Source organism: Garra rufa, chromosome 15, assembly GCF_049309525.1.
Source record: "Garra rufa chromosome 15, GarRuf1.0, whole genome shotgun sequence".
Lineage (NCBI taxonomy): Eukaryota > Metazoa > Chordata > Actinopteri > Cypriniformes > Cyprinidae > Garra > Garra rufa.
In genome coordinates this window covers 14,771,398-14,795,865 of record NC_133375.1, presented here as the reverse complement: position 1 = coordinate 14,795,865, position 24,468 = coordinate 14,771,398, and the positions used below count along the sequence as shown (strand labels likewise).

At 40.1% G+C, this 24,468-nt stretch overlaps 1 protein-coding gene across 1 annotated transcript in view; it reads left to right on the top strand.

Annotated features, from left to right (window-relative positions):
* nadka (NAD kinase a) overlaps positions 1–24,468 on the top strand; it is a 120,673-nt gene that overhangs the window by 75,097 nt on the left and 21,108 nt on the right. Inside the window, exons 6-8 of the mRNA XM_073819021.1 lie at positions 5,028–5,113; positions 5,364–5,466; positions 6,007–6,128. Coding sequence (XP_073675122.1) covers positions 5,028–5,113; positions 5,364–5,466; positions 6,007–6,128 — 311 coding nt within the window. The remainder of the gene's footprint in view (positions 1–5,027; positions 5,114–5,363; positions 5,467–6,006; positions 6,129–24,468) is intronic.

Below are 24,468 nucleotides of genomic sequence, written 5' to 3'. Positions count from 1 at the left end.
AAAAAAAAAAAAAATATATATATATATATATATATATATATATATATTATATATATATACACACACATATATATACACACACATACAGTAAGAATTTTAACCGATTAATACTATCAGTTTTTTTTCTATTATTATTATTATTTTAATGTTTACTGCAGGGTAAAAAAAAAAGCTATATGTAAGTTATCTGTTTACTCACGGGCGCGTGTCGATACGTGCAGCAAGGCTGCACAGACATTTTGTTGAGCAAGCACCTGCTTCAACTTCACTTCGTTAACTGATGCAGTATATGCAACACAATGGCAAGTGGCGATTTTGGGTTATCAGAATGTGAATCCGTGAGTAAATGTATATAAAGCCATTTATTTGAGCCAAAGTGCAGCAAAAAACTGTAAAAATGTGAAATATTTTGGTAACACTTTATAATAACGTTCAGTTGTAAGTCATTTATAAGTGGTTAGTTAATGATAAAATAATGATTTGCAAAACATTCATAAATGTTTAATAAGTGATATGCTAACAATTTGTGTATATTTTGCTAATTCATTTACAAGTTATTTACAAGTAATTCGTTAATGGTGAACTAATCATTTACAAAACATCGCTATGCATTCATAAGTGATTAATAAGTGATATGTTAGTATTTTTATGTTTTGTAGATTAAGTTATAAATCATTTACAAGTGATTAGATAATGATGAACTAATAATTTACAAAACATGATTATACGTTCACAAATGATTAAGTAATAGGCTAACAATTTACAAATCTGTCGTAATTTATCTTAAAAGAAATAGCATATCATGAAATAATCAAACAGATCCTTAGTAAGTGGCTAATACGTTACTAGTTAATATATTATTTGTCACTTAAAAATAATTAAAATATCAATCATTTAAATGTTTATCCTTCACCGAAGATCGCATCATGAATAAATCATTTACAAATCTTTCTGCATCCCCTAATCTAAAGTGTAAACAATTCATCAGTTGTAAATGTTTTACTCATTTTTCAAAGGTCTTTCACCCAGTGTGTATACCCACCTGATGCCCACACAGCCTGGAACCGGCAGGTTTGTAAAACATTTACAACTGATGAGTAGTTTACACTTTAGATTAGGGGATGCAAAAAGATTTGTAAATGATTTATTCATTATTTATTCATCAACAGCTTTTGAATACTTTGAAGTGTGTACTGCAATGTAAGGGCTGACTGGTGAAGGTAAAAATGTCTTCTCTGGCAAACATGAGCTGCGCCCCAAATGACGCACTATATACTCTGCACTTATTCACTGTGTACTTATGCACTAATGCACTATGCACCATGTAGTGTATGAATTATATAAGGTTATTTAGTATTTTATAACGCCCTAAACAAACTTTTACAGGAACCTCAATTTTTTTCATATCAACTTCAAATTTGGAATAACTTATTTAGATGTAAGACTTCAAACTGATATCAAATTTAGGATAAAACCTGTTATGTACAATATGTTTTTTATATAAAATATAATAAAAATTGTACAGTGTATTCTCTTTACAGTAAATTTAAACTTCTGTAATTTGTTAATACTTTTTTTTTTTTTATTCTGCTTCTGCAGTAATCTGCTGATTGTTTTCTTTAAAAAGAGACCTACCTTAGATCCAAAGTGTTCATGAATTACAATTTAAGTTTGGATAAACTAAAAAAATGGGAGTGACAGTTAAGGGGTTAACTAGTAATTTTTAACCATTTACTAAGGATCTGTTTGATTATTTCATGATATGCCATTTTTCAGATAATTTACAGATGGGTAAATCATTAGCATAGTACTTACAATAAAATGAACATATCACTTATTCATAATTTATAAACACAGAGTCATGTTTTGTAAATAAGTAGTTCATCATTAACTAATTACTTGTAAATTAATTTGTAAATGTCTTGTAAATGAATTAACAAAACATACACAAATTGTTAGCATATCACTTAAATAATCATTTGTGAATGTTTTGTAAATTATTATTTCATCATTAACTAATCACTTATAAAAGACTTACAACTGAACGTTATTATAAAGTGTTACCAATATTTTTAAAATGTAAAAAAACTGTTTGCTATTTTAATATATAAATATAAAAATTAATTTATTTCTGTGATTATAGAGCTGAATTTTAAGCATAATTTCTCCAGTCACATTATCCTTCAGAAATCATTCTGATATTCTGATTTGCTGCTCAAAACATTTAGCATTATTGTTATTATTATTATTTGAAAAATAATTGAAACAGATGAGTAGCTTTTTTGTTACTTTTATGAATAGAAAGCTCAGAAAACCAGCATTTAGATAAAAAACAGGGTAACACTTTATTTTAAGGATCAGGAATTAGACAGTAATTAATGACTAATAACTGCATTTGTAATTGACTAGTTATGGACTTGTATGCCATTACAAACTATTTATAAGGCCTTTATTGGCTGTTGTCTTATTTTTGTTTCTGTCCTAACAATGTATTAATTAGCTAAACATAAAACAAACTAATAGCTTGTATTGTGCGAATTACACACTTTATAAGTTCTCAACACACTTTGTGAATGTGTAGCTTATAAGTATAAAATAAATATAGAATAGGCATTTCATCACAGACATTTCAATTAACAGAAAAACACAAAAGCACAGTCTTTCTAGCAGTTGTTCCATTCTAACAAATGATTTAAAAACTAAATATCCCCCATTCCCTGAATTTATTTATAGCTAACAAGCTAATTTCTCACTAATACATTCAGTATTATTTCAGATTATGTTCCCTATTCTAAAGTAGAAAAGAGACATGAAAGTTTGCAGATGTGTCTCATCTGTAGTTTGTTCTCTTGTTGAACCATCAAACAATAAAGATAGAATTCCTCACTGCAATCTTTCATGTGTCTTTTCTACTTTAGAATAGGGAACATAATCTGAAGAATTACAGCATTTATTAGTGAGAAATGTGCTTGTTAGCTGTTAATAAATTAAGGGAATGGGGAATATTTTGTTTATTAATCATTTATTAGTATGGAACAACTGCTAGAAGACTGCTTTTTTGTAACTGTTTTTCAGCTAATTTAAATGTTTGATGAAATTCCTATTCTATATTTATTTCATACTTATAAGCCACACATTCGCATAGTGTATTGAGAACTTATAAAGTGTGTAATTCGCACAATACAAGCTATTAGTTTGTTTTATGTTTAGCTAATTAATACACTGTTAGGACAGAAACAAATATAAAGGGTCTATAAGACCAACATAAGACAACAGCCAATAAAGGCCTTATAAATAGCTTGTAATGGCATACAAGTCCATAACTAGTCATTTACAAATGCAGTTATTAGTCATTAATTACTGTCTAATTCCTGATCCTTAAAATAAAGTGTTACCAAAAACAGAAATGTTTTGTAACATTATAAATGTCTTTATCGTCACTTTTGATCAATTTAAAGCATGCTCGCTAAATAAAAGTATTTCTATAATTTATTTTTTCACAAAAATATTAATATATATGGTCACTAAAATAAACATATACATTCAAAAATCAGTAAGCATGTTGATAGGCCAGGATTAGCAATCACTAATACTACAATCACTGATACTAGTACTAATTTATAAACATCTATTTGCGAACAGAGTATTAATAATAAACATGACATCTAGACATTCTTAGACTCATGGCATTCATCATGAAAAAATCAAACAAAAGATTCTCCGCCCGGCCCTGAAGCTCTTTTAGAACTCTTAGTGCTGAAGCGCACAGGGGGAATAGTCGCAGCAACACAAAAGGAGGGTAGTGCCACTCGACAAGGAAACCAAACCGCTGAAGAGCCGTGCCGCCAACACTGAGACAGAAAGCTTCCTTGTTCTCTTCTCATTCAATCTTTACTCATTGAAGTAGGACAGATCGGCTCCGAAATGAAAAACTACTATGCGCTGCACCGGCTGCATTTTATACTCACGCTGTGATCAGTGGTAGTTGGATGCAATCATTGTATGCCAATGTGCATTGGCTCGTTTAGTTTTACATGAAGTTGATTGGTCGAGATCCCAATTTGTCGGTCTCCAACATGACTCTGAGAGACTGACTGATAGGGAACGTCATCGCGTTGTAAGAAATTTAGATACAATGAATCATTTTCAAAAGGTTTTACTCGATTTCAAACATATTGGTCAGGAATTGTAGTTTGGGAAAAACTTCAAGTTTACGTCAGAATAACACGTTAACTAATGCAAAAAAAAAGAAACGTTACTTGTTTACCTGCTACATAAGCCACGTGTCGCATTGTGTGTTTTTTCTTTATTGAGGTAATTTGTGTTATTTCTCTCAACATGTCTTCTTCTTACCCTGAGGTGAATTTATGTGCTAAACCTCGCAGTTTGTCTTCCAGAAACAGTAACTAATTTAAAAGTATACATATCAAGCTTTCTCTAGATATATATCTCATGTCTCTGTGTTGTGTATTCACTGAATTTCAGTTCATTTTAATGACGCGTTTCTGAATGAAGATCACAGAGACCAACGTGGCAGACAGAACACCCTGTTTGTTTTCTTTGTTTTGCAAAGTCACAATGTTTTTTTTTTTTTTATTATTATGAGTGTATACAGTACAAATAAAAGTAGACCCTTTACAGATTCGATTGATGTACTGCTCATATCTGTACGATCAAAAAATGTTGGGGTAATTGAAGTTCCTCTATTGAATGAATGTGCAAATATTATTTAGAAACACTCTAAAATCATGTGGAAAGCTTTCCCAGATAACTGTAAAGTGATATAGCTGCAAATGGGAGACATCTTCACATTAATGTCTATATATTTACAATGTGATGTCACTGAAGTACCTGTTGGTGTAATGATCAAGTGTCCCAATACTTTTGTCCCTGTAGTGTATTTAAGGAAAACTATTGCAGTGACTATAAAAAATGGCTTAGGACATAGAAACATTAACCAGTGTTTCTGAGTTAAGATAAAATGTGTAAAAATCATGTGCAACCTGTTGATAATCAATGTTTCATAGATTATGATGATATTTCCAATTGTGTCGACTTCATCATTTGTTTGGGAGGAGATGGGACTTTGCTGTATGCTTCTTCTATCTTCCAGGTTTGAAAATCTTTTCTAAACTGTTACAATACTGACATTTTAAATCTGAGTATTAAAATCTAAGTGCACTGTCAAAGACATACAAAATAACATTCTAAAATGTGTTTTGTTACATTTTTGTATTATTTGTGATATTTAATATTTTATTTCATTTCATTGGGCGTGCTCACCTCATTTATGTTGCTATTTCAGACTGTTGTCTGTGTGAACACTCCTTTAAAACCTAAATGTAAATGTGTCTACGATATAGGAAAGTGTGCCTCCTGTCATGGCCTTCCATTTGGGTTCTCTGGGCTTTCTTACACCATTTAACTTCGACACATACCAGTCTCAGGTCACCCAGGTTATAGAAGGTAAGTCATTACACTTTAAGAGGACTGTAACATTTGTAACACTTTCCTCATGTTCCAGGTAGTCAACAGGGTCTAAAATATTGGACTGTCCCATCTGGTTTATTTTATAAATCTTAACACCTCTGCAGCTTGTGTTTGGAAGTATCAGTTTCTAAGAATGTTATTGCTCTTGTGTCACAGAAAGGACAGTAATGTCTTTTCCGTTCATGGAAACTGTAACTGTATTTCAAAATCTAGTTAGTTGCCTATCTAGATGGCTGACACAAGCCAGCCCAAAGGCTATTTCTAAAAGTAGGCAGCAGCATTTTGCAGCAACTTACCTTGCATCCAGGATATTACATTTGGAAAAAGAAATGTTGCTTTATGTAAAAATATAATTTATTCAATGAAAATATCTAAAATAGGTTTTTATTCCTGATACTTTGCCAGTATTGTTTGCTTGTCTTAATGTTTAGTATATGTTTTAGGTTGTATATTTATAATGGTTTGCAAGATTGTGAATGTAGAAAATTAATGCAGTATTTCTTGTTCTTTTTGTAGGAAATGCTGCGATAATTCTACGCAGTCGTCTAGAAGTGAAGATAGTGAAAGAATATAGAGAGAAGGGATCGGTGGAAGAAATGAGTTTAGTTACTAATGGATACAAAACTATGCAGTATCAAGTGAGTACCAGAGCCCCGTTGCTCATTGTTGACTTTTTTTTTTTTTTTTTTTTGGAAATCGCAGGTAGGTTTTGCAGTGCATTGAAAATACTCTGAATAGTGAGGTAGATTTAAGGTTTACTTAAAGTCTTAAAGTGTTATAGGCATATATGCAATATTTGAACAATAGGTGGTGCTGTTACCTAATTGATGTGGTATGGTCAGTGTGAAGTGATAATGACACACATAAAATTTGTTGTCAGTATGTCAAAACTTTGCAAAGATACAGCCTTACAGTTGCAAATGCAGATGCAGTTTGGCAAAAATGTTTTGGTAAACATGTTAGTTTGTTTTGTCATGTTAATGTTTTGTTCGATTGGTCAGCCAAAACAGGACAATAAGAGACTATTAACAACTATTAATTATTTTAATTATATAAAGGTCTCATTAAAATATCTATGGATTTCTAAAACTAATCCAAGTAAAAACTATAGACACTTGAAACTTGTTCAGTTTCAAAATACTTTGGAATTTAAGGCAAGACACTGCAGGTCAATAGGGTAAAAAAAAAATAATAATAATAATAATACTAGTTATCACCTTACTGACCCTGTTGATTGATTACTTTAATATTTGCAAACATTTTTTGTATTACAAGTTTTTTTTACTAAAATGTTAGGTTTAAATATGCATCATTTAATGAAATATATGCTAATTTGCTTACATTTCTAGTACAAACTTGATGCATTCAGTTTTAAAATTCTTGTTTAATTTCTTTAACATACTAGAGTCAAAAAATTTTATAGAGGGAATTTTGGGTATCTCATTTCGTCACGACAAAAAAAAAAAAAAAAAACAGACAGGAAACACTAGATATTTTTTCTACCATTTTTTGAGGAGTAAATTGTTGTACAAAATCAAGCAAATTATATATGAAAAAATCCAGTTGACCATAATTCAAATGGGTATATCTTTAAAACCATTCAAGGTATGACAGGATTTTGAACAGGATATTATTTTAAAGCTTATGGTCTCCTCTTTTTGAAATTTGGGTCACTGTGACTCATTTGGCTGGGTCAGGTCACATTTTAAGAAAATAGCCTTTAATAATATGCATTGTAATTTAAATCTATTGTAATTTAAACCAAGAAACACTTTTCTTTCCACTAGTCTGAAAAAACACTTTATGAAAAATCAAAAAACCTAAAATCTCTTGACAGGTGCATGTTTTTGCCTGCAGTGTCTCCCCTTAAATGGTTCACCACTTGGGACGATCTCTGTGAACCCACAATGGTGAACCATTTAAATTCCAAAGAATTTTGAAACAGTTATGATGTAACAAAGCCTGTGAAATCCTTTGGCATTTTGATATGTGCTCCAAACCAGCCATTCAAAACAAAAGATTTTTAAAGGTTTCAAAGCTTCATGAAGCAGTGTTTCACAGTCACCAAGAGCAGCAGCCAGTGATTAAAGTTGTCAAGGTAATCTATGCAATGCCCGTTGATTCCCTTTAAGCGATTTGCTGAAAAGGTAGCTAGAAGCAGGAAATATGTATGTATTCATTTTTACAGAACACCTTCAGACTTCAGTGTCAGTTCTCACTTATTTGCGTGAAACTTACAGTCATTGCGTTTAGGACTGGATGCGCAGTGTTCAGTACAGCAGCTGTACAACACCAACAGCACATGTACGGCAGCAGTACAGTAGGTGTTGAATGGTTTTGGGTATGTTAAATCAACTGCACATCACTGATCATTATTTAGATAAAGATATTTTCTTTGCATTCAGACTCTGATTTCTGCAGTGTAACAATTTAGGGCATAATTTTCACAGCCAAGCAATCCTCGCTGTCATTAATGCATAGGCCTTCAAAATGTATATTTCAAAAGCAGCGCATCTATATTTAGAGCCCAAGCCACTAGGGGCGCAGGGCCCTTTTGATCCCCTAATGGTTTTATTAATAGGGCCCAAGCGACTAATGGCGCAGGACCCTATTGATCCCCTAAGGATTATTATTATTAGGACCTGAGCACCGATGGTGCAAGGACCCTATTGGATAAACTAGTGAAACTTTGCACACACACCAAAGGTGGTGAAAATTTTAGATCTGATATCTGGGTTTCAGATATTGTTGTGGCAAAATGGCTTGATAGCACCACCTATAAATTTTCAACAAGGTGCCCCTTGAGCTGTTTCAAATACATGTATGAAATTCATTAAAGTGCTCCTATTATGCTAGTTTAAAGGTTGTTAATATTGTTTTATGAGTCTCCTAAAATGGATTTACATGTATGCAAGGTCAAAAAACACTTTAGTTTTCACTTAGTGGCCTGGCTATATAGTGTCAGAGTTGCGATGCGCTGTGGCAAAGCAACAGGAAGCCGACTCGTCCATTGTTCGGGATGCATGGGGCACCCGCGATGTTTCAACGTCTGATGGACCAAGTCCTCAGGGGCTGTGAAGAATGGTCAGCTGCCTATCTGGATGACATTGTTATATACAGTACGACATGGGAAGACCATCTTCTGCACCTGGACAAGACCCTGAGCAAGATCCAAAAGGCTGGCCTGACCTTGAATGTGGCTAAATGAAAGTGGGCTAAATCTAAAAACCAACTACCTTGGATGCCACCTGGGAAATGGGGAGCTGAGACCTCAAGTGGATAAAGTAGAATCTGTTAAACGCAGTCCAAGACTGAGGACCAAGAAAGAGGTCTGGTGTTTCTTGCGGCTGGTGGGATGGTATCAACGCTTCATTCCCAACTTTCCACTTCTGCTGTCCCACTAACCAACCTGCTCTGCAAAAGTGTTAAGAACCCTGTTACTTGGACTGAGGAGTGTGAAGCAGCCTTTAACATCTTAAAGAAACAGATGTGTTCAGACCCAGTCCTCAAGAGTCCATACTTCACTAAAGAGTTTGTTGTGCAGGTGGATGCTTCTGCTGTGGGGATTGGCACAGTCCTGGCCCAGGGAGAGGCGAGTGAAGAAAGGCCCATTGCTTACCTGAGCTGGAAGTTGCTACCAAGAGAGACACGATACTCCACAGTAGAGAAGCAAGGCCTGGCGATAAAGTGGGCATTGGAGAGCCTCAGGTACTACCTGCTGGGAAGGGAGTTTCTACTTGAAACAGATCACAGAGCCCTGACATGGATCCATACAATGAAGGATCACAACTCTCGAGTCACCAGATGGTATCTTTCTCTACAACCTTACCAATTCAAAGTTCGACATCGACCTGGATCCAAGAACAAGATAGCCGACTACCTGTCTCGGTACTCGGTCAGTTCGCAGCCTGGAGAGGGGAGAGGTGATGTCACAAAGTCGCCTGTCCCTGTTGGTTTGAACAGCACTTACACACACCGCATCTTACCTCACTCCTCCTCCGTAATCCCCTGCTGAGGTGATGTGGGTGCACACGCATGCTATTGGCATACTGGTTTCACATACACTCAAACATATCCACTCCATTTTCATTCCCCAACAGTTATCCACACTGTGCATAACAACATACACACACACACACACACACACACACACACACACACACACACACACACACACACACACACACACACACACACACACACACATGTTGGGTTTACATGTTTTATGGGGACATTCCATAGGCGTAATGGTTTTTATACTGTACAAACCGTATTTTCTATCGCCCTACACCTACCCTACACCTAAACCTAGCCCTCACAGGAGATTGTGCATACTTTTACTTCCTCAAAAAAACTCATTGTGCATGATTTATAAGCCTGTTTCCTCATGGGGACCTGAGAAATGTCCCCACAAGGTCAAAATCTACTGGTATTCCTATCCTTCTGGGGACATTTGGTCCCCACAACGTGATGAATACCAGGTACACACACACACACACACACACACACACACACACACACACACACACACACACACGTTTGTTTTTGTGAATTGTGGGGACATTCCATAGACGTAATGGTTTTTATACTGTACAAACGATATTTGCTATCACCCTACACCTACCCTACACCTAAACCTAGCCCTCACAGGAGACTGTGCATATCTTTACATTCTCAAAAAAACGTATTCTGTATGATTTATAAGCCTTTTGAAAAGTGGGGACATGGGCAATGTCCTCATAAGTCACCCTCTCCTTGTAATACCTATGTCATACCCATGTTATTACACCAATTTGTGTCCTGATATGTCACAAAAACAAACACACACACGCACACACACACGCACACACACACACACACACACACACACACATTTTGAAGTTTTTTTATTGTTTTCTTTTGGTTTTGTTTTGTAAATACTTACCTGTGTTCAGTGTTTGTTAGCGTCTGAATAGTTGGTCTTTCGCGTTGCTTTTCCACCATCGGCCGGCCAACCCGAGCACCACCTAGCAGCCTGGCTATATGGTTTGCTACTTTAGTTATGACTTTTATTAGGTAAATGGCTGGCTTTAAAACTTCACCATAAAATCTGAGGAAGCGTATTGACGTAGCAAAATTACGTTTTCCCCCCAAAAACATGTATTCATTATTTGTTCATTATTTTTATAGAGCCATTAGCTGTGTAATGTATTAGCTGAATGCACAACATTGAGTGCAAATGAAATCAGTGATAAGAATTTAAATACAATGAATATTTTTGTGGGATTTTTTTAAATAAATGTTACAAATCTCCAAAAAATTAAATAATAAATAAACATTGTATGTTAAATTAATTGTAATTCATGTTTAGTCATGTTCTTACCAGATAGTGGATAGGTTGCATTTACTGTATGTCATTATATGACACATTGAGTAGGAATTAATAATTTTGTAATCTTAATAATTACATTATTTGCTCATTAATTAATCTAATTAGTCACAAATAATTATTTATTAGTATTTGCTGAGAAAAAAAAAACTAAATGTCCCAAATAAACAATTAAAAGATTAATTATCCTTTTAGACAGTGACGTTGAATAGACAACACAAAAAAGTGGCCTTACAAAATGTTAATGTTTTATGTTTTAATTATATGACTCACCTCATTAATTCAACACATTCTTGTATTCTGTCTGAAATATGTTTCTAGCCTCTGCATCACATCTTGCTCTTCAAAGGGATAGTTTACCTAAAAATGAAATCCTCTCACTATTTACTGAACCTCAGTCATCCCAGATGTTTATGACTTTCTTTCTTTAGATTGACACAAGCAAAGATTTCTAGTCCATATAATGCAAGGCGACAGGACCACTTCAGAAACCACCCAAAGTGAACACGACGGTCAAGATTAAAATATTAGTATTTGTATTCTTCTTCGTTTCTGTCACGCCAGGCCAGCAGAGGGAGCCCTTACCCCCACTGACTGTTGCTGCTCCCTCTGCTGCCTCTATGGTTACTTCCTGTTTATCAGACATAAAAGCCAGCTCATCACACACACACATCGCGAAGTATTGTTTTGCTCCAGCGGACTCTACCAAGCGTTTTCCTTTGCTCTCAGGTTTCCTAGTCTCCTTGTTGTTCCCTAGCCATAGTTCTGTTTTTGTTTTCCCAGTCTTAGTCTTAGTTTTCTAGTTTCTTGTTTTCATTTCATTGTTTCATTTGGACTGCCCACTTGGATTTTGACCCACGCTTGTTTATTGGATTACGCTATTGGATTGTCTTCGCTGTTCATGTTTGCTGGTGTTTTCGACCCTGTCTGTCTGACTACGATCTGCTTAATAAAGCCTTGCATTTGGATCCTCACTCTTGGTCGTCCCGTTTGTGACAGAATACTTCGCCACACCCGGATCCAGCGGCTTTACTCACCACCAGCATCACAACATGGACCCAGTCGACCAACTTCTGCTCCTCAGACAAGGAGATCTCCCCATCAAGGAATATGTTCAACGTTTCAGTGAGTTGTTGCATAAAGTATCATTTTTTGATGAGGTATACTTTAAGGACTTATTCCGTATGGGGCTGAATGAACCAACAAGATCAATGTTGCCTGGGGGGAAATCCTTATGCTCACTGAAGGATTATATGAACTATGCACTGTCGTTATGCGGCTCTCCATGTACTGTGGGTATTCTAGTTGAGCCCCAGCACAAGATGTCTGCTAGCTTCAAGCCACAGCACAAGATGTCTGCTAGCTTCGAGCCACAGCACAAGATGTCTGCTAGCTTCGAGCCACAGCACAGGACGTCTGCTAGCTTCGAGCCACAGCACAAGATGTCTACTAGCCCAGAGCCAAAGCACAAGATGTCTGCTAGTTCAAAGCCTGTTCATAAGATGTCTGCCTTTCAGGAGCCCCTTCACAAGATGGCTACCTTCCCTAAACCTGTTCACAAAATGGCCGCCTTTCCCGAATCAGCTTTCGGAATGACCATCCTTCCTGAGTCCGCATTCAAGATGGTCACCCGATTGGACCCAGCTCACAAGAAATCTACCACGTCTGACTTCTCTCACAAGATGGCTGCCACCCCAAGGCCCGATCACAAGATGGCCGCCATCCCCAAGCCTGTTCACAAGATGGCTGCCACCCCCAAGCCAGTTCACAAGATGGCCGCCGTCCCAAAGCCTGCTTCCAAGATGGCTGTCCTTCCCGAGTCAGCTCATAAGATGGCCGCCTTTCCTGAGACTGCACCCAAGATGGCCGCCCTTCCTGATCCTGTTCGCAAAATGGCCGCTCTTCCAGACCCTGCTCACAAGATGGCCGCCGTTCCAAAGCACGTTCATAAGATGGCTTCCGTTCCTGAGTTCCCGGTCAGAATGGCCACCACGCCAGAGCCTGCTGCAAAGATGGCCGCCACGCCAGAGCCTGCTGCTAAGATGGTCGCCACGCCAGAGCCTGCTGCTAAGATGGCCGCCACGCCTGAGCCTGCTGCAAAGATGGCCGCCACGCCAGAGCCTGCTGCAAAGATGGCCGCCACGCCAGAGCCTGCTGCAAAGAGGGCCGCCACGCCAGAGCCTGCACCCAAGATGACCGCCACGCCCGTGCTGGCACACAAAATGGCCGCCATACCTGAGGCTGTTATTAACAGAGTGGCTACAGCGTCAGACTCTCACCCTTCCAGGACGTATCAGAGACTAATGTCTAGCTTGGAGGACCCACCACTGCTGTCAGCTCGTTCGGCTGGTCCCTTACTGTCAGCCGAGCCAACGTCTGCTCACCCCACATCAGCCAAGCCAGCGTCTGCTAGCGCCACATCAGCCAAGCCAGCGTCTGCTAGCGCCACGTCAACCAAGCCAGCGTCTGCTCACGCCACGTCAACCAAGCCATCGCCTGTGAACGTCATATCTGCTTCTCTCGAACCTGCACCAGCTGCCGTTCCTACCAAGTCAAGTCAAGTTACAGCTGCTGTCCCTGCCGAGTCAAGTCACGTCACAGTCACTGTCCCTGCCAGGACAAGTCAAGATACAGCTGCTGTTCCTGTCAGGCCAAGTCAAGCAGCTGTTCCCTCCGAGCCAAGCCAAGCCACAGCTGTCCCTCTCACGCCAAATCAAGTCACTGCTGCTCTTGTCATGACGAGTCAGGTCATAGCTACTTCTTCACTGCCAAGTCACATCTCCCCTGAGCATCCAGAGCCTTCACTCCCAAGCCATGCAGAGCCAACGCTCCCAAGCCATGCAGAGCCAACGCTCCCAAGCCATGCAGAGCCAACGCTCCCAAGCCATGCAGAGCCAACGCTCCCAAGCCATGCAGAGCCAACGCTCCCAAGCCATGCAGAGCCAACGCTGCCAAGCCATGCAGAACCAACGCTCCCAAGTCACACAGAGCCAACGCTCCCAAGCCCCACGCCCAATGACCCGGAGGGCATTCCTCTGCCAACTGTGTTACCTGTTATGGCTATCGCCATTTTGAGTGTGTGGGCTGCACACTGCGCCCCAGTTGCCTCTTCGGCCCATGAGTCTGCCCACAAGTTTGTTCTGGAGACCTCATCTACAGGCATGTCCGCTGCGCCTATACCTCTTTCGGAGGTGGCGTACATAGCGGAACTTCACGCTCTGCCCGCTCCGCCAAGGCTTCACGCCCTGCCCGCTCCGCCAAGGCTTCACGCTCTGCCCGCTCCGCCAAGGCTTCACGCTCTGCCCGCTCCGCCAAGGCTTCACGCTCTGCCCGCTCCGCCAAGGCTTCACGCTCTGCCCGCTCCGCCAAGGCTTCACGCTCTGCCCGCTCCGCCAAGGCTTCACGCTCTGCCCGCTCAGCCAAGGCTTCACGCTCTGCCCGCATCGCCTGTGCTCCCTGCTCTGCCAGCACCGCCAGTGCTCCCTGCTCTGCCAGCACCGCCAGGGTTCCCTGCTATATCTGCTCCGCCAGGACTCCTTGCTCTACCTGCTCCGCCAAGGTTCCTTGCTCTGCCTGTTCCGCCAAGACTCCTTGCTCTGTCTGCTCCGCCAAGACTCCTTGCTCTGTCTGCTCCGCCAAAATTCCCTGCCCTGCCTGCTCCGCCAAGACTCCCTGCTCTGCCTGCACCGCCTAGGTTCCCTGTCATCTCTGTCTTGGCGTCTGGGGCCGTTCCAGAAGTCTCTGTCTGCCCAGGAACTGCCACGAAAGTCGTTCCTGAAGTTCTCGTCTGCCTGGTCACGGCTATGGAGGCCACGTTCTCCCATGAACTCTCTACTTCTCTCCTTGCTCTGTCTGCCTCCTCTATCTCTGTTCTCCCCAGGTCCCAGTCCATAATGCGGCCTCCTGTTCCGCCCTGGAGGGCTTCTACGCCTCCTGTTCCGCCCTGGAGGGCCCCTGCGCCTCCTGTTCTGCCCTGGAGGGCTCCTGCGCCTCCTGTTCCGCCCTGGAGGGCTCCTGCGCCTCCTGATTCGCCCTGGAGGGCTCCTGCGCCTCCTGCTCCGCCCTGGAGGGCTCCTGCGCCTCCTGTTCTGCCCTGGAGGGCTCCTGCGCCTCCTGTTCCGCCCTGGAGGGCTCCTGCGCCTCCTGATTCGCCCTGGAGGGCTCCTGCGCCTCCTGCTCCGCCCTGGAGGGCTCCTGCGCCTTCTGCTCCGCCCTGGAGGGTTCCTGCGCCTCCTGCTCCGCCCTGGAGGGCTCCTGCGCCTCCTGCTCTGCCCTGGAGGGCCGCTCCGCCTCCTGCTCCGCCCTGGAGGGTTCCTAAACCCCTTGCTCCGCCTTCGGCTCCGCCCTGGAGGGCTTCTACGCTTCCTGCTCTGCCCCGGAGGGTCGCTAAGCCTCCTGCTCCGCCCTGGAGGGCTCCTAGGACTCTTGCTCCACCTCAAAGGACTGCTCTGCCTCCAGCCCTGCCCTGGAGGGCTCCTGAATCTCCTGCCCTGCTCTGGAGGGCCTTTGCCCAACCTGTTCTGCCTCAGTCTCCTGGCCCCCCCACCGCTCCCCTGGACTGTTTCCTCCTGTTGTTTTTTGGAGCGTCTGGAAGCCGCTCCTTGGGGGGGGGCTATGTCACGCCAGGCCAGCAGAGGGAGCCCTTACCCCCACTGACTGTTGCTGCTCCCTCTGCTGCCTCTATGGTTACTTCCTGTTTATCAGACATAAAAGCCAGCTCATCACACACACACATCGCGAAGTATTGTTTTGCTCCAGCGGACTCTACCAAGCGTTTTCCTTTGCTCTCAGGTTTCCTAGTCTCCTTGTTGTTCCCTAGCCATAGTTCTGTTTTTGTTTTCCCAGTCTTAGTCTTAGTTTTCTAGTTTCTTGTTTTCATTTCATTGTTTCATTTGGACTGCCCACTTGGATTTTGACCCACGCTTGTTTATTGGATTACGCTATTGGATTGTCTTCGCTGTTCATGTTTGCTGGTGTTTTCGACCCTGTCTGTCTGACTACGATCTGCTTAATAAAGCCTTGCATTTGGATCCTCACTCTTGGTCGTCCCGTTTGTGACAGTTTCACTTAAGAAGACCCTGATTTATTAACAGGGGTTGCATAAATTACTGTCATTTTCACTTTGTGCATAGTTTTTGAAGTGTCATTTTTGGATGTCCCATACACGTGTGTCAGGAGATGATTTTTCTAAAACACTGTGTTCATCTGATAAATGAAAGTCATATGGGATGTCATGAGGGTGGAAAGGATGGAGTTACCTTTCAGTTCCTTTTCTTGTGTTTTTTTTTTTTTTCCCCGATGTGCTTCATTTTAATTGTTGTTCTTGCACTAGATATACGTGTTTAACCTGTGCCATTGCATTTTGTTTTGTTCTCTCCCTTTAACCATACGAAAAAAAAGTACTTTTACTTTTTCAATACTTGAGTATAATTTAAAGTTTAATTTCAAGTATGTTTTTGGCCATATACTTGTATTTTTAATTGAGTAAAATTTTCACTGAGTATTTGTACTTTCACTTGAGTAAAATTTTTGAGTGCTTTTTACACCTCTGGTTACCACGCATTTGCCTGTAGGTACAACATATTTACTTTGTATATACCAGGGACGTACACATACTGTAAAATAAAGTGCTACTATAATATTTTTAGCTGGTGATATTAATTGTACTTTTGATTACACTATGGATAGGAATCATGTCGAACCTCACTTAAGTTCAGCTAAAACTCTCAAAACCATATTCCAGTACCATAATCTCTTTGCTGTATTGAGATAAACTTTTACTAGTGATAGACAATATACATGGTTAAAAATAAACACCAACACAGTTTCTGGTTCAAGACTCCATAGGATTTATGTTCAAATGGGTAGTAGAGGAAGTTATATTTCACCAACGTCACTTTCTGACCATCACTATGTTTCTATATCTTTAACACAGAGCACTTCGTATTATAATTATTGGAGGTTTAATAATAGATTTTAGATTGGATTTTGATTATTTAATGTTTCCAATTTAAATATGAATCTTGCAAGTTATGCGCGTCTCTGTATGGCGCAGAGCCACAGTTTTGATTACGACACAAATACTGAGGTGTGCATGACACTCGTGGTGTTTTTAGCCTCTGCCGCCTCAATATATGAGTACATCAATACATAAACATAATCTCTAGAACTGCTGTGAGAGTCACTTCATTAATATTCTACCATTACTTTTGAGAAAAACCATCGTCATATTATATACAAACAGACACATAAAGGTCTTCACACCAAGACATGCTTTTGATTATTCAAATTTAATGAAATTATTAAAATGGAATCTAGAAAAATTGATGGGAAAAAAGATTCACATAATTTCATTAAAAAAAATGAATTTGGAAAAAAATAAAACTTATTTCATAGGGCCTTAATGTAATTTTTGTTAAACTTTAATAAACTGCTGTTAAATTGTGTTTCATGATTTTAATTAATTAGACATGCTTTTTGATTAATATTTTTAATGCAACCATTAAAATAGTGTCTAGAAAAATTAAAACAGGAAAAACGGAATCCAGGAAAATTAAAACGTTTTTTTGTATTTGTCTATTAGTTATTACATTGTCAATAAAACACCTGTTTGGTTTGCACCTCATCTCTGTCTCTAGTCTCATCCCTGTGTTGTTGTGACAGTTGTATAAGACTGAAGGGCTTTATTTTCCGATAACAACCGGCTGGATGTACATGATCCCGCTTGTTACACAACTTCTTGCCACAAAAGTAAATAATTAGACATAAAACTCTGATTTGAGTTTAAATATTTGAACGCAAAGCTTCAGTGAAAAAAAAGCCATTGATAGGAAGCGGGAAGTTCAAACTAGATGGATTTAAGGGAGACTGTGCAGTCATAGCACTTATTACACTAAATATTCACCACCAAAAATGATGGCGATAAAAGATATTGATTTAAGACAAAAGGTTTCAAGATCTTACCAGTTATCTTCCATTACAGTGTACAAAACAATCATCCCAAAATGACAGTAAATAATTGTACTCATAATATTGAATTGAATTTCATTAGCCAGCCAAATGCAAAGTTTCCACAATGAAAAAAGTTCACAAGTTTTAAGCTTTTATGAAGTTTTTATAAAGTACAAAAACTTGTAAACATAAAGCAACTGATTAACTTCTAGATGGACTTCCACAGCTTGGAAAACACAATGAAGCTTAATAAAAAAAAAAAAAAAATACAAATGAAAAAAAAAACCCTGTCTTTTCAGGAGTTAAGTAAGGCCGTACAGCAGCAGTCTTCAGGAAAAACACCAGGGCTGGATGGCTTGACTTCTAAAGTTTTATTTTAGTCCATAGTAGGACAAGATTTTTTTATGCTGTATTTCTTGAAAGCTTTGGGTCTTTGGGTCTTATGTCTCAGCTGCAGAAGAGCAGTGGTAACCCTTGGCTTGGCTTTTTAAAACACTGGGAACCACTGTCTCTATTAGGAACTTATTATAAACTTTTATCCAAGGCTCTGACAAATCGCCTGAAATTTTCTTTTTTAGCTTCAGTTCAGTTCTTCAGTTCATAGAGGAGTGAGACAAGTTGGCAGTTTATCTGGCCTCTTGTACACACTTTCTGTTGAACCGTTGTTAAAGGTGCTACCTTTTCCACAAGTTAATATGATGCTTTACGTGCTACCATTTTCCACAAGTTAATATGATGCTTTAGGGTCCTAATGAAAAGTTTGTAATAAACTTTAATCAAAAATTCTCAATGGTAGTGTAAAAAAACTCTCATTTTACCTGGTAAAAATAGCTCTGTTCTTAGCAAGCGATATCAGTACATGGCCCTTCAAATGATATGAACGTCTGCTCACCCCATCATCACAACACACATGGGCTGTTGCCTAGACAACAGTTGAGGGTCTAGTTTGGGGAAATAATGGCATTTGGAGGCTTTAAAGACACTGTACAACCCTATCAATTTGAACCGGAGTCAGACAAGATGACACCCGGGAAGAAGTTCGGCAGTTACGGCTTGAACAGGGCATTTCTGAGTGGTTAGTAAACTTTTATTTCAAAGTGGTTCGTCACTTTGATTTATCTTTGAATGTATTGTTATAAAGATTCAAAGAAAAAGAAATTACACTCACTTCTGGTGAAGATGAAGCAGGAACACAAATAGTTTCCTAGCAAAAACTGCTTTATACTGACCCTTGTTTATAAAACAGTCTGGTGAGAAATGATTTGTGAAAACATAAATCCGGTGCACTGCGAGAGGGAGCGTTGCCTTGGAAAAGGAATCCCCGCCCACTCTGACCGCTGGAGCTTGGATGAGGAAGGTAGCACTCCTGTGTGGACGGCGACCAGATGACGTGGATGTCGTTTGGTGGGGGGGAATGTGATGAGTCGGCTGCCTCACCCCTAATTATCATCACCACCCCGTCCCTTCTTCGCCGCCCTTCTCCAGGCTCCCGATAGGAGTGGGTGTGTATGGGAGAGGAGGGGCGCAAAAACATCCCGGGCTGGCGGCGTGTGATGAGGATCACCGGAGTTGAATGAAGCCTCACCACCGCCGCTGTTTAAAATGCCGAGGGCGTCTCTCCTCAGGAGACCGGTCTCTCCCCCCGTGCATGCACGCTGGTGTCCTCATGGGTCCAGGAAGGGCGCATAGAGGAGATCAACGCCGCTAGGAAGTCCGGACGATGACCGCAGTCGTTAAGGCCAACGGGCCAGGATGCCGGGTCATTTAATCCCCTAACATTGCAATGCCGGCAGAGGTGGACGTTGCTGCCAAAGAAGCCGCCACCCCTTACCTTGACCCTTCCCTACTGAACACTGCCTCTCCTTCGTGGAACCCCAGCACAACGAGGACACCAGATCCCCTCTTTATTTTGGACACTTTTTACCCCTTGGACACTTTTCTTTCACTTTCTGTTTCATAAAAACAGACGCCACACCCACTGTGTCTGTCGTTTGCTCCTCCCGCCACAATATTTTCTAGAGTGCATCTTCTGCACAAGGTAATTAGGAAAGGACAGACATCCTGATATTGGGTCATTTATCAGATCAGAACCCACCTCAGCTTCCATATCAATGTTTTTGGAATAAAGAGGGTGTTAAGATACTTGGACTGCTTTTTTGGCCTGAGCAGTATATGAAAAAGAATCGAGAAGGATTTATAGAGAAGGTGACCAGGAAGCTACAGAGATGGAAATGGATTCAAGCCCAACTTTCTTATAGAGGCAGTGTATTAGTAGTGAACAATCTTGCTGCCTCAGTGCTGTGGCATCGTCTGACAGTATTGGATCCTCTTAAAGACCTTTTATCAAAATGTCTTCTAGGGTGGCCATTATTGGCTTCCCCCTAGAGTACTTTGAGGTTACAAACTGCCGAAAAGCTGCTTTGTTCTTCGGACTCAGCACTGTCTTGCCAAATTACAAAAAAAAAAAAAAAAAGCAAGATGGTACTTGACAAACAAATATATATTTTTTTAATTTCAGAAAATGATGCAAAAGATAGAAGTACTATAAAGTAGGGGTTGAACGACTTCAGATTCTTTTAAGTCGACATTTATGTGATAAAAGTCGATGTTGACTAGCCGCTTATGATGTCTTGATTAATGAACAAATAAACCTTGAGCTGAGGTATTTTTAGTTGTAGTGGACGGAGCATTTTGGCTTTGAAGAGACACTTTTTTTATAATTCCTGGTTTTGTCTAAACTGTACCATGTCTAACACAGATATTTCTAAGTTTTAGCAGGAGTAACTAAGGTTGGAATTTATTTTGGATTTGTCAAAGAGAGAGTGGTTTACTGTACAGGTGTTTACTAAGAAGATTGAAACTAGATCTGAAAGAATAGTAGTGAAAAAAATTCTGAAGAGTTTGAAAACATCTTTTCCTAGGTTTCTTTTTCATAAGTGTATGTAACTCCAAAGATAGACCAGTATGAAAATGGTAATGTGACAATGCGAATATGTTGCTGTCCTTTAAAGGTTTACAAAGTTTTCCAAACAAAGTTTATATAATGTTTGTGTTAAGTCATTTTTTTGTTGGAGAGTTAAGAGAGAGGAGAGACACAAAATGAAAAATTTATCTCCCTATATCTAAAAAAAAAAAAAAAAATCGCCGTCTTGGCGTTCATTGTACAAAAACCCTCTTCCAAAAAGGTCTGGTGAATTTTGCATTGCTCATTGGCTAGAAGTGTTTGTCTTAATGTATATTTTCAGTTTCTTCACTTTGTATTATGTGCAATGAACCTGATAATGTTTTTTTATATTTTCTGTGAATGTTGCAAATTATTTCCTCTTTTCAGCATTTTTGATGGTATTTTTGGTAGGTTAGGTTTAAAATTCTCAAAAACAATGTTTATTTATGGGTATGAATACTCTCACAATAAGGAGATTTGTACTTTTTCCAACTTTTTGCTTAGACAGACAAAAATGGCTATATGGAAGGCTCATAGAGTTGAAATAGAAGGTCAGGAAGGCAATATGGTCAATTTGTTTAGGCAATTTGTTTAAACATCATTTGCTCTAAAACATCAGTTCATCACTGTTTACCGGATAATATTCATATTCCAGTCCAGGGGTGGGGAACACTGATCTTGGAGGGCCGGTGTCCCTTTAGAGTTTAGCTCCAACCCTAATCAAACACACCTGAACAAGCTAATCAAGGTCTTCAGGATACAGGTTGGTATTTTTTTTTTTCAGGGTTGGAGCTGAACTCTGCAGGGACACCATGTTCCCCACCCTGGACTAGAATACGAATGTTATTGAGTAAACAGTGATGAACTGATGTTTAAAGCAAACAATGTTTGAATAAGGGTTTACTTTTTTTTTTTAACTGGTAGTGAGTTATAAAATTTGCTTGTTTAGAATGAGTGGGGCCATCTGACTATATAAGCGGGCATTTAGTAGTAGGATCTTAGATCAATTCTCTTTCAGCGATGGCGATCTTTCCTTCGCTGAGCTACAAGACTCGAAGCTGCATAGCTCTGCACGCTGATGACAACCACTCAGAGTGCATTTCCTGTCTGGGTAAACCCCATGCAGAAGCCGCTCTGACTGAGATAGAATATTCAAATTGCGTGAACACGAGTCTCGCCTCTCTGCACATGAAGCAGATCCAGATCAGCACATGAGAAACTTCACTCTGGAGACAGCAGGGAATGCTTCAAATCACCATTTTTATACACAATCAAGTTCACCATGCTATCCTCCATGTTTCAAACGAAATTAACCAAGAGATGAGGAGAAACTTTTAGCGTCTTGCCTCACCAGCGTCCAATCACGGTCTGAGGCTGATAACAATTGCAACAACTTTGTCAACATTGTGTACTTCATTAAAACATAAATAAAGAAAATGCTAAATAAAATTACTGGCTGTATGTTTTTCTTTTCTCATGTATCATCAACAATGAATAAATGAAATTAATGTTTACACGAACAGCATACAAACATTCCCCAAAATATCACATACTTTCACAAAAATACTACAAAAACTTTAAATCAGTGCATATCCAAATGCAAGTAGATTGGTTTTCAGAATAAGGGGAATGAGAAATTAATAATAATAGAACATAATATTCAAAACAAATTCAAATATATTATTATTATTATTATTTAAATCACTTGCCACTGTTTAAATTGAAGAACTAAACATACCTGGACACTTAATCAGACAATCACGTTGACCACACTATTCTCTTTCTATGTTTCACACTGTGCACAAACCACCGTTTCATTAGCTCCACATGCGTCAGGTACAAATCACATAAATCTCACAATACACAAAAATATGTATAATGACATTTAGAACACATACTATTTAGAATTTAATAAACTTTAGTTAACTGAACACTTAACATACCAAAATTAATCGGGAGATGAGGAGAAACTTTTTAGCATCTTACCTCGCCAGCGTCCAATCGCGGTCTGAGGCTGACGTAACTCCTGCACTCCCTAAAGGCATAGCGTGCAACACTGATAAGAGTCCCATTGGAATATAACATCATAATTAGAGTCCCTACACGCAATAATGCACAATGACCTGTATAGGTATTTAATACAAAAATTTAATGGAAAAATAGTTTTGGGAAGTTGCTTTCTTTTCAGAGAGTGACTCTGCCCCCAACGCCCTCCCATTTTTTTTCCTGCCTGTGAGGAAAAAACAGTGGGAAAAAACTATGTCTGCCCTCGCTGGACTAGCCTACTCCTCTGCCAGGCAGGCAAAGTCTCGCCATTGCTAGACCACCCCCCAAGTGCCCTCTGTTGTGCCTCCAAGCACTGGGACTCAGGGTCAATTTTGCCAAGTGCTCACTGTCTCCTAGACAATGGGCCTCGTTCCTGTGAACGGTCTTCAACTCAGTCCGCATCAGGGCAATAATCGTGCCTGCTTCGTATCAGGGTGTGGCCAGCTCTAGCCCCTTGGAAAGATCCACAGTGGTTCAAGCGGGGCGTGACTATGGGGATGATTCATCGAAGAAAGGTTCTCTCGACAGATGTATCCAACATAGGTTGGGGAGCTCTGTGCAAAGGTAGACCGGCCTTCAGCTCATGGTCGAACATAGAGGGTCAGCTACACATCAACTGCCTCGAGATGACGTCAGTAATGTTGAGCCCTTCAGACCTTCTTATCGGACCTGATGGGACACCACACGCTAGTCCGCTCAGAAAGCATGACAGTGTTGTGTTATATATATCACCACCTTAAAACCTTAAAACCTTTTCAAGATGGAGAAACACCTTTAGAAGTGGGCACAGTCAAATCTGCATTCATTAAGGGTAGCACATGTGCCCGGTGTATCGAACCAGGGAGCAGACATGCTCTCTCGAAACAATGTCCTCTCAGAGGAGAGGATGCTCCACCCACAAACAATTTAAAAAATATGGGAGGTCTTTGGCAAGGCAGAAGTAGACATCTTTGCCTCAAAAGACAACTCTCACTACCTCTGTGCTCTTAAATGGTCAGTCTTTTCTGCCTGGTGCCCAGCCCATGGAAAAGACCCAGCTTTGTGTGACATATCTGTGATATTGTCCTTCTTAGAAGAGCTGTTGGACAAGGGCTGTTCCCATTACACACTCAAAGCCTATGTGGCAGCTATAGCAACTTTACATGCTCCTATAGCTGGACAATCAGTTGGCCGAAATAACTTAGTTGTTTGTTTTCTGAGGGGTTCTAGAAGGCTTAATCCACCCCGGTCCCCCCCTGTATGGAATCTGCCCACGGTCCTGAGGGCCCTTAAGGGTTCCCACTTTAAGCCAGTGCAGTCTAAAGAACTAATAAAACTTGTCGTAGAAAATTGCCCTGCTATTGGCATTAGCATCAGTTAAACAAATAGGTGACGTACAGGCTTTGTTGAAAAGTCCTGCCTGTCCTGAGTTTGGGCCTAATGACTCCAAGGTCTTCCTAAAGCCAAGACATGGGTATGTTCCCAAAGTGCTCTTCTCCTCTTTTAGAGCTCAGATGATTACTCTTGCTGCGCATCCTCCTTTTTCGGAGGACCACAAGCCTAACCTTCTTTGCCCTGTTAGGGCACTGAGAGTTTGCATAGAGCGTTCCACCACATTTAGGCCGTTCGAAACAGCTCTTTGTATTTTTTTTGGCCATACTAAAGGGTCCCCGGACACAAAACAAAGAAT